Below are 11,268 nucleotides of genomic sequence, written 5' to 3'. Positions count from 1 at the left end.
TCAGCCAATCACATGGCAGCAGCTCACTGCATTTAGGCATGTAGACATGGTCAAGACGATCTGCTGCAGGTCAAAGCGAGCATCAGAATGGGGAAGAAAAGGGATTTAAGAGACTTTGAACGTGGCATGGCAACTTATCCAGCATGTTTTACACAGCGGATGCCCTTCCAGAAGCAACCCATCACTGGGAAACACCCATACACACACACACACACACACTCATACTCATACACTATGGCCAATTTAGTTGACCAATTCCCCTATAGCGCATGTGTTTGGACTGTGGGGGAAACCGGAGCACCCAGATGAAACCCACACGAACACAGGGAGAACATGCAAACTCCACACAGAAACACCAACTGACCCAGCCGGGACTCGAACCAGCAACGCTTCTTGCAGTGAGGCGATCGTGCTACCCACTGCGCCACCATAATATAGAAATAGTATTATAAATGTTTTTGAGCAAGATTAACGAAACAATTCCAACAGGGTTAAAATGTCAACCCTCAGTGTTGTTCTTTAATAATAATTGTGTACAATTTAATTTAATGTAACGATATGACCAATGCAGAAAAGCTCTTCATTGAAAACAGTAGGTCTGTTATTATACACACACAGTTTTTGGTGGTGGATTGAGTGTAATTTTAAATTTTAATGAACTTATATTTCTCAATATTATGTAATAAATATAGGTTTGATAAGTAATAATAAACAAGCTAACATTCCCAACCTTCTATATTCACTCATTAATAAGAAATTGCTGAAACAGAAATCAGTCATTATTCAGTCATTATCTATGATTAATGCAATGATTCTTTCTTTTTTGTCCAAATCAACCGAGAATGTGAAAACAGAAGTGAACGACCACAGGCATTATAATGAATGAAACTGCTGAACTAAACAGATATAAATATCCACAGCCAGTATATGTGACGTGGAAGCCCAATAATGCTGTAAAGGCGTCAGTGAGAGTCGCGACTTTATTATGATTTATTTTAAAACTGAATTCACTGACGACAAATATAATATACATACTTTATGATGGAGAAGCCCGTTGGCTCAGTGGTTAGCACTGTGGCCTCACAGCAAGAAGGTCTCTGGTTTGAGCCCGGCTGGGTCAGTTGTTGTTTCTGTGTGGAGTTTGCATGTTCTCCCCGTGTTGGTGTGGGTTTCCTCCGGGTGCTCCGGTTTCCCCCACAGTCCAAACACATGCGCTATAGGGGAACTGATCAACTTTTTTTTTTTTTTTTTTTTTTAAATATATTTATTATCTGTTTTTTGTCCTGTCTCTGTTATCCTGTTGCACTGTAGAAGCTCTGTCACGAAAACAAATTCCTCGTATGTGTGAACATACCTGGCAATAAAGCTCTTTCTGATTCTGAAACTGGCCGTAGTTTGCGAGTGTGAATGAGTGTGTATGGGTGTTTCCCAATACTGGGTTGCAGCCGGAAGGGCATCCACTGTGTAAAACATATGCTGGAATAGTTGGCGGTTCATTCTGCTGTGGCAACCTCTGGTGAATACGGGACTTAGCCGAAGGAGAATGAAGAGCTTTAATCTTGGTCATTATTCTGAGGTGTTCTGTGTCATTAATTCTTATGTTTTAATGTTTAGATTCAGAGTACTGTAATAAAAACAACTTCAGAATATTTATTATCATCTTCCATCTATTTTGTTTGTGTATATTTTGCATAAACACACGCTTTGAGGTCTGTGACGCGACGCTCCGGCTAGTCCCGCCCACAGCGCGATCTGATTGGTGTAAAATCCCGCCATGACGTTCCCCCCGTGTCGCGCATTTCTGACGCGAATGTGCGTCATTATTCTGGAGCGTTCTGATCGACGCGTCTCTTCAACAACTCAATAAAGTCAATGGCCGCGATGGAGAAATTAATCCAGACGGTGTACGCGTTCCCGGTGCTGTACAACGTGTCTCTGCACGATTACCGAAGCACCGAGCGGAGGGTGAAGGCGTGGAGGGAGGTCGCCGCGTCGGTCGGGCTCCCCGGTCAGTGCGTCAACATTACGCGCGCGTCACGCTACCGAGCGTCTGAGCGCTGAAAGTGCTGCTGCTTTACTGACCTTCATCATTCACTCATTAATGAACACAAACTGCTGAAACTGAACTAAACTGAGCAGAACGCGTGTGTGGAAATCACAACCGCTGCGTCCAGTCAGAATCTGACGCGTCTCTAAATGATGGAGAATGTGCTGAAGTTCACAGCGTCGCGTTCCGGAGCTCCACATGTGCGCTTTCAGCGAGATTACAACTTTTACAGACGCGTCTCCAAAGCTTTGCGTTCTGTCGCGTCGCGTCTCTGTTATTTAAACGCGCGCGCGACGCTGACTTTCTGTTTGTGAGTAATAAACACTGATGAGTAGATTTAACACACTGAGGTGGAGACGCTCAAACACACACACACACACACATACACACACACACACACACACACACACACACAATCTGAGGTACTGACAGACTTTATTACAGGATACATTCTGCTGATCATTGATGCGCGTTATAAACACTCAGAATATGAACTCAATATCAGCTAAACATTAAGCTTTTCTGTATGAAGAGTTCCAATGGGGAAATGTGCCATAATCAGGCTTCATATGTCTTTAATAATAAACATAATCAGTAAGGTTTATAGACACTTTAACATCACTTCAGACACAGATGTTATCATTACAGTGATGTTCATTTAGTTGATCATAAATGAAGATTTACACACTAATAATTTTCTCCTCCTCAATTATTTTCAGCCTTTATGAGTTTCTGTCTTCAGTTGAACACAACAGAGGATATTTTGAAGAGATCTTAAAACCTGTAACCATTGATTCCTATTGTAGGTCAAATAAATACTATAGACGTCAATGACTGCAGACCTCCAACATTCTTCAAAATACCTTCTTTTGTGTTCAGCAGAAGGAATAAACTCTTAAAGGACTGAGACAGGTAGAGGGAAGGTAAATGATGAACTCTGTAGAGTTTAGTGTGAGCTGTCTCTTTAAATATTACATGTTATAAAGGATTATACTGAATATTAATGATTTAATATCCACATCAGGCGTTTTAAACAGCTTTAACTAGACGAGGAAACTCTTGAACACATCAGTAACACTATTATTAATCCTCATTAGTGAACACTGAGACTGATGAATGCTGATTATTAGCTGATCAACTCTGTCAGATGTGTGATAAATGCAGTCAGTCTGCTGTAGTTTGACTAAATCATCTGCTCAGAGGGATGTTTCAGCGTGTTTTGAGGAGAAACTCTCATCATTTCTCTTCTAATGTTGGTAAATGAGAGTTTCTGCTGGTCTGGAAATGCGTCCTGATGTCAGAATCGGAGATGTTTGGGCTAGAAGCAGCTGTTCTGCAGTGTGTAATGAGCCTGATGATGAAGCAGGCTGGATTAATATGAGGTGTGTGTGTGTGTGTGTGTGTGCAGTGGTGGAGTGTAAGCGCAGGTGGAAGACCATCAGGGACAGATACATCCGCGAGAGGAGACTCTGTAAGCTGAAGAAGGATCTGGGCGGCCGGCGTCTGCATTACTGGCCCCACAGAGAGAGCCTGGCCTTCCTGGACGCTCACATCCGCAAGAGGAGGCGTCCCAGTGGAGCCCAGGGGGCGCAGGGGCCTGAGGAGGAGGAGCACAGCAGCGCCGCCCTGCAGGAGGACAAGGTCACTGCAACACACGCACACTTACACACACATCAGATCAGGTTTGCAAATGTAACCAGGTTATGTCAGTTCAATACACCTGTACAGAAAGGTGAGCTGAACATGTTATTCACCACACACATGACTTTATTTTGCTAGAGTAGGCGACTGTATATGTATGATTATGTTTCTATATGACCAAGTGCACACGACTGGCTCAGTGATTATGGTTCAGTTCTGCATTAGCGCTGTTATATCTGTAGTTATAGTGCTAGAGTTATTGCTGTAGTGATTTAATATGATTCGTTTGAATCAAGTCAGAGCTTCAGGTCTGTAAGCCCCTCCTCCTTCCATAAGACAGCTGTGTTCTGATTGGTCAGCTGAGTCCAGTCTGTTTTGAAACGCCCATTTCTGAGTGTTCGTATGTCACAGGAGGCGGAGATTATGCTAATGAGTTACTTTGATCATGTTGAGGTAGATCAACAGCAGGTAAAAGATTCAGAAGTATAACGATTCGTTGAAGTGATTCAGAGTCGACTCTCCCTGTTGATCTTTATATATCAGCAGTTAGACTGACAGTTTAGGGCGATGCTACCGTCCACCAATCCTCCATAATTGTGTGCAGACCAGTGTTATCTTGTTTAGATGAAGTATTCATGATTCATTACAGTGATTTAAAGTCGACCCTTTGTGTTTTCTGTGCGCAGGAGTGTGTGTCAGAGGAGTGTGTTGGTTCGGGCTCCAGGTTAGCGGTGTCTCCTCTGCCGGTCTCCATCATGTCATCTCCTCCTCCTCAGCTGAAAGCCGTCCCGCAGGTGAGTCCGCTGCTGCTGGCCGCTCTGCCTCCAGGTCTGAAGGTGGCACCAGTCTGCGGTTCGGCCTCGGCTTCAGCCGGCCCTCTGAACGGGCCCCTGGAGGAGCAGCAGAGGGCCGACGGGGCCCTGGATGAGGACCAGCTGTTTCTGCTCAGTTACGTCCCTGCGCTCAAGAGACTGACGCCACAGAAAAGAGCCGCCGTCAAGATGCAGATCCAGCAGATCATGTTCAACGCTGAGTTCAAGGAGCCCTGAAGACTGGAGATTTAGCGCTGTATTCAGCGTCAGCGTTTACTCTACTGTCTTCACATCTCAGCTTCAACTTTACTTCATCAGTCTGTTTACTCTGTTTTACTCTACTGTCTTCACATCTCAGCTTCAACTTTACTTCATCAGTCTGTTATTAAAGAGTTGAAGGAGCCCTGAACATCAGCACATTTACTGACGCTTTACTCTGTTTTACTCTACTGTCTTCACATCTCAGCTTCAACTTTACTTCATCAGTCTGTTATTAAAGAGTTGAAGGAGCTCTGAACATCAGCACATTTACTGACGCTTTACTCTGTTTTACTCTACTGTCTTCACATCTCCACATTAATGTGTGCTCGCTTTCATTAGTCTGTTATTACTCCAGAAGAGTTGAAGGAGCTCTGAAGACTGGAGATTTACTGCTGTATTCTCAGTTTATACTCTACTGTTCACATCTCAGTGTGTTTACCTTCATTATAATCTTTTATTCCTGCAGAAGAGCTGGTTCTGTTCAACTTTACACTGTAAGAATAAATGAATCATGTAAACCAGCTGTTAAAATAACACACACACACACACACACACGCACACACACTCACACTCACACGCACACGCACACGCACACACACACACACACACACGCACACGCACGCGCACGCAGGACAGATTCTTACATGCTTTTGAGTTCAGAACCGTGATGTCTGCATATTTCTCTATTTATTCTGCTGTTCTGCTGTTCATATCTCAGCTTCAGTCTGTCATTTCTCTTTTATTACTGCAGAAGTACTCACTCTCTGGTCAGATTAAATGCAACGCATAATTTAAACTCTGTTAAATCACACATGCAGCTCATATTTCTACATGCATTATTAAATCTCTCACTGCTGATTGTTACTGAAACCCGAATGCTCTCTAATGCTGCACTGGAATACATCGTTTGATAGAGACTGAATGCTGTTTTTCTTTGTTGATGTTTTTATGAACTGTGAACATTTGGCTGTGAATACACACATCAGTAACACTGATGGAAAAGTGGGAGTTCTGCATAAATCTAAAGGTAAATAATGTGAATATAATAATGTCCTAAAGGTAAAGAGCTGGTAGCTTTTCAAAAGTTCACCTAAAAGATCCATATCAGTATCTTAGAAGTGTGATTCAGCTTGTAAATTGGACATATTTGCTCCTGAAAGTACAAGTGTTTTTGAACACTTAGAAAAAGTAACACCTCATGACATTTGTTAGATTTTAAATTAATTAATTGATAATAAAAATGTGTAATTCATTCATTTTCTTTTTGGCTTAGTCCCTTTATTAATCTGGGGTTGCCACAGCGGAATGAACCGCCAACTTGTCCAGCACATGCTTTACGCAGCGGATAAAATGCATAATTATTTGTAACAATTATTTTCCACAATGCAGTATATTGTAAGAAAATATTTGTAGCTGGTCCCAAGGGTTTAAAAAAAGTCCAATAGAGAGTTTGTGGATAAAAAAAAGTCAATAGTGAGTTTAGGGAAAAAGTCAATAGAGAGTTTGAGGAAAAAAATGTCAATACAGTTGCAAAAAAAAAGTGAATAGGGAAATTGCAAAAAAAAAGTTAATAGCGAGTTTTGCGAAAAAAGTCAATAGCGAGTGAAAAAAGTAAACACAGAGTTTGCATAAAAAAGCCAATATCGAGTTTGCGGAAAAAAAGTCAATAGAGAGTTTGGGGAAAAAGTCAATAGCGAGTTTGGGGGGGAAAAAAAGGTCAATATCGAGTTTGCGGAAAAAAAGTCAATAGCGAGTTTAGGGAAAAAAAAAGGTCAATATCGAGTTTGCGTAAAAAAAAAGTCAATAGAGAGTTTGGGGGAAAAAAAGGTCAATATCGAGTTTGGATTAAGTCAATAGCGAGTTTGCGAAAAAAGTCAATAACGACTTTGCAAAAAAAAAAGCCAATATCTAGTTTGCGGAAAAAAAGTCAATAGCGAGTTTGGGGGAAAAAAAGGTCAATATCGAGTATGCATCAAGTCAATAGCGAGTTTGCGAAAAAAGTCAATAACGAGTTTGCGAAAAAAAAGCCAATATCTAGTTTGCGGAAAAAAGTCAATAGAGTTTGCGGACAAAAAAAGTCAATAGCGAGTTTGCGGAAAAAAAAGCCAATATAGAGTTTGGGAAAAAAAATGTCAATACAGTTTGCGAAAAAAAGTCAATAGGGAAATTGCGGAAAAAAAAGTCAATAGAGAGTTTTGCAAAAAAAGTCAATAGGGAAATTGCGGAAAAAAAAGTCAATAGAGAGTTTTGCGAAAAAAATCAATAGCGAGTGAAAAAAGTAAATACAGAGTTTGCATAAAAAAGCCATAATCGAGTTTGCGAAAAAAGTCAATACTGAGTTTGCGGAAAAAAAGTCAATACCGAGTTTACGAAAAAGAAAAAGTCAATAGAGAGTTTGGGGAAAAAAGTCAATACTGAGTTTGCGGAAAAAAAGTCAATACCGAGTTTACGAAAAAGAAAAAGTCAATAGAGAGTTTGGGGAAAAAAGTCAATACCGAGTTTTAGGGAAAAAGTCAATAGAGAGTTTGGGAAAAAAATGCCAATAGAGTTTGCGAAAAAAAAGTAAATAGGGAAATTGGGGGGAAAAAAAGCCAATATCGAGTTTGCGAAAAAAGTCAATACTGAGTTTGCGGAAAAAAAGTCAATACAGAGTTTACGAAAAAGAAAAAGTCAATAGAGAGTTTGGGGAAAAAAAAAAGGTCAATATCGAGTTTGCGTAAAAAAAGTCAATAGCGAGTTTGGGGGAAAAAAAGGTCAATATCGAGTTTGCATAAAAAAAAAGTCAATAGAGAGTTTGCGAAAAAAGTCAATAGCGAGTTTGGGGAAAAAAAAGGTCAATATCGAGTTTGCGTAAAAAAAGTCAATAGCGAGTTTGGGGGAAAAAAAAAGGTCAATATCGAGTTTGCATAAAAAAAAAGTCAATATCGAGTTTGCGAAAAAAAAGTCAATAGCGAGTTTGGGGAAAAAAAAGGTCAATATCGAGTTTGCGTAAAAAAAGTCAATAGCGAGTTTGCGAAAAAAGTCAATAGCGAGTTTGGGGGAAAAAAAGGTCAATATAGAGTTTGCATTAAGTCAATAGCGAGATTGCGAGAAAAACGTCAATAGCGAGTTTGCGAAAAACGTCAATAGCGAGTTTGGGGAAAAAAAAGTCAATAGCGAGTTTGCATAAAGTCAATAGAGAGTTTGGGGGAAAAAAAGGTCAATATCGAGTTTGCATTAAGTCAATAGCGAGATTGCGAAAAAAGTCAATAGCGAGTTTGCGAAAAAAAGAGCCAATATCTAGTTTGCGGAAAAAAAGTCAATAGAGAGTTTGGGAAAAAAAAGGGTCAATATCGAGTTTGCATTAAGTCAATAGCGAGTTTGCGAAAGAAAAAGCCAATATCTAGTTTGCGGAAAAAAGTCAATAGTGAGTTTGCGAAAAACGTCAATAGCGAGTTTGCATAAAGTCAATAGCGAGTTTGCAAAAAAAGTCAATAGCGAGTTTGCGAAAAAAGTCAATAGCGAGTTTGCGAAAAAAGTCAATAGCGAGTTTGGGGAAAAAAAAAGGTCAATATCGAGTTTGCATTAAAAAAAAGTCAATAGAGAGTTTGGGGGAAAAAAAGGTCAATATCGAGTTTGCGTAAAAAAAGTCAATAGCGAGTTTGCGAAAAAAGTCAATAGCGAGTTTAGGGAAAAAAGTCAATAGCGAGTTTGCGAAAAAAGTCAATAGCGAGTTTGGGGAAAAAAAAGGTCAATATCGAGTTTGCATTAAAAAAAAGTCAATAGAGAGTTTGGGGGAAAAAAAGGTCAATATCGAGTTTGCGTAAAAAAAGTCAATAGCGAGTTTGCGAAAAAAGTCAATAGCGAGTTTAGGGAAAAAAGTCAATAGCGAGTTTGCGAAAAAGGTCAATAGAGAGTTTGGGGGAAAAAAAGGTCAATATCGAGTTTGCATTAAGTCAATAGCGAGATTGCGAAAAAAGTCAATAGGGAGTTTGCGAAAAACGTCAATAGCGAGTTTGCTTAAACCAATAGTGAGTTTGGGGAAAAAAAGTCAATAGCGAGTTTGCATAAAGTCAATAGAGAGATTGCGAAAAAAAAAAGCCAATATCTAGTTTGCGGAAAAAAAGTCAATAGAGAGTTTGGGGAAAAAAAAGGTCAATATCGAGTTTGCATTAAGTCAATAGCGAGTTTGCGAAAAAAAAGCCAATATCTAGTTTGCGAAAAACGTCAATAGCGAGTTTGCATAAAGTCAATAGCCAGTTTGCAAAAAAAGTCAATAGCGAGTTTGCATAAAGTCAATAGCGAGTTTGCATAAATTCAATAGCGAGTTTGGGGGGAAAAAAGGTCAATATCGAGTTTGCATAAAAAAAAAGTCAATAGAGAGTTTGGGGAAAAAAAAGGTCAATATCGAGTTTGCATTAAGTCAATAGCGAGATTGCGAGAAAAACGTCAATAGCGAGTTTGCGAAAAACGTCAATAGCGAGTTTGGGGAAAAAAAGTCAATAGCGAGTTTGCATAAAGTCAATAGAGAGTTTGGGGGAAAAAAAGGTCAATATCGAGTTTGCATTAAGTCAATAGCGAGTTTGCGAAAAAAGTCAATAACGACTTTGCAAAAAAAAAAGCCAATATCTAGTTTGCGGAAAAAAGTCAATAGCGAGTTTGGGGGAAAAAAAGGTCAATATCGAGTATGCATCAAGTCAATAGCGAGTTTGCGAAAAAAGTCAATAACGAGTTTGCGAAAAAAAAGCCAATATCTAGTTTGCGGAAAAAAGTCAATAGAGTTTGCGGACAAAAAAAGTCAATAGCGAGTTTGCGGAAAAAAAGCCAATATAGAGTTTGGGAAAAAAAATGTCAATACAGTTTGCGAAAAAAAGTCAATAGGGAAATTGCGGAAAAAAAAGTCAATAGAGAGTTTTGCAAAAAAAGTCAATAGGGAAATTGCGGAAAAAAAAGTCAATAGAGAGTTTTGCGAAAAAAATCAATAGCGAGTGAAAAAAGTAAATACAGAGTTTGCATAAAAAAGCCATAATCGAGTTTGCGAAAAAAGTCAATACTGAGTTTGCGGAAAAAAAGTCAATACCGAGTTTACGAAAAGAAAAGTCAATAGAGAGTTTGGGGAAAAAAGTCAATACCGAGTTTTAGGGAAAAAGTCAATAGAGAGTTTGGGAAAAAAATGCCAATAGAGTTTGCGAAAAAAAAGTAAATAGGGAAATTGGGGGGAAAAAAAAGCCAATATCGAGTTTGCGAAAAAAGTCAATACTGAGTTTGCGGAAAAAAAGTCAATACAGAGTTTACGAAAAAGAAAAAGTCAATAGAGAGTTTGGGGAAAAAAAAAAGGTCAATATCGAGTTTGCGTAAAAAAAGTCAATAGCGAGTTTGGGGGAAAAAAAGGTCAATATCGAGTTTGCATAAAAAAAAAGTCAATAGAGAGTTTGCGAAAAAAGTCAATAGCGAGTTTGGGGAAAAAAAAGGTCAATATCGAGTTTGCGTAAAAAAAGTCAATAGCGAGTTTGGGGGAAAAAAAAGGTCAATATCGAGTTTGCATAAAAAAAAAGTCAATAGCGAGTTTGCGAAAAAAGTCAATAGCGAGTTTGGGGAAAAAAAAGGTCAATATCGAGTTTGCGTAAAAAAAGTCAATAGCGAGTTTGGGGGAAAAAAAAGGTCAATATCGAGTTTGCATAAAAAAAAAGTCAATATCGAGTTTGCGAAAAAAAAGTCAATAGCGAGTTTGGGGAAAAAAAAGGTCAATATCGAGTTTGCGTAAAAAAAGTCAATAGCGAGTTTGCGAAAAAAGTCAATAGCGAGTTTGGGGGAAAAAAAGGTCAATATAGAGTTTGCATTAAGTCAATAGCGAGATTGCGAGAAAAACGTCAATAGCGAGTTTGCGAAAAACGTCAATAGCGAGTTTGGGGAAAAAAAGTCAATAGCGAGTTTGCATAAAGTCAATAGAGAGTTTGGGGGGAAAAAAAAGGTCAATATCGAGTTTGCATTAAGTCAATAGCGAGATTGCGAAAAAAGTCAATAGCGAGTTTGCGAAAAAAAGAGCCAATATCTAGTTTGCGGAAAAAAAGTCAATAGAGAGTTTGGGAAAAAAAAGGGTCAATATCGAGTTTGCATTAAGTCAATAGCGAGTTTGCGAAAGAAAAAGCCAATATCTAGTTTGCGGAAAAAAGTCAATAGTGAGTTTGCGAAAAACGTCAATAGCAAGTTTGCATAAAGTCAATAGCGAGTTTGCAAAAAAAGTCAATAGCGAGTTTGCGAAAAAAGTCAATAGCGAGTTTGGGGAAAAAAAAGGTCAATATCGAGTTTGCATTAAAAAAAAGTCAATAGAGAGTTTGGGGGAAAAAAAGGTCAATATCGAGTTTGCGTAAAAAAAGTCAATAGCGAGTTTGCGAAAAAAGTCAATAGCGAGTTTAGGGAAAAAAGTCAATAGCGAGTTTGCGAGAAAGGTCAATAGAGAGTTTGGGGGAAAAAAAGGTCAATATCGAGTTTGCATTAAGTCAATAGCGAGATTGCGAAAAAAGTCAA

The 11,268-nt window shown here is 39.1% G+C and overlaps 1 protein-coding gene across 1 annotated transcript; it reads left to right on the top strand.

Moving 5' to 3' along the window:
* The first annotated feature begins 1,811 nt into the window (after window positions 1-1,811).
* On the top strand, window positions 1,812-5,955 carry si:zfos-128g4.1 (uncharacterized). Its single transcript, XM_056456809.1, has 3 exons — window positions 1,812-2,008; window positions 3,456-3,688; window positions 4,375-5,955. The coding sequence occupies exons 1-3, from the start codon at window positions 1,873-1,875 to the stop codon at window positions 4,735-4,737; spliced, it is 732 nt and encodes a 243-aa protein (XP_056312784.1). The 5' UTR covers window positions 1,812-1,872; the 3' UTR covers window positions 4,738-5,955.
* Window positions 5,956-11,268: the final 5,313 nt, after the last annotated feature.

Source organism: Danio aesculapii, chromosome 5 (genome assembly GCF_903798145.1).
Source record: "Danio aesculapii chromosome 5, fDanAes4.1, whole genome shotgun sequence".
NCBI lineage: Eukaryota > Metazoa > Chordata > Actinopteri > Cypriniformes > Danionidae > Danio > Danio aesculapii.
The sequence above is the reverse complement of the archived record's forward strand: the minus strand, read 5'-3'. Positions and strand labels throughout refer to the sequence as shown.

What these genes read in the sequence shown, in the direction of transcription:
- si:zfos-128g4.1 (XM_056456809.1), top strand. Translation starts at nt 1,873, where the DNA reads ATGGCCGCGATGGAGAAATTAATCCAGACGGTGTACGCGTTCCCGGTG. An exon ending in CGCGTCGGTCGGGCTCCCCG is followed by an intron (nt 2,009 to 3,455) that starts GTCAGTGCGTCA and finishes GTGTGTGTGCAG; the next exon opens with TGGTGGAGTGTAAGCGCAGG. An exon ending in CCGCCCTGCAGGAGGACAAG is followed by an intron (nt 3,689 to 4,374) that starts GTCACTGCAACA and finishes TTCTGTGCGCAG; the next exon opens with GAGTGTGTGTCAGAGGAGTG.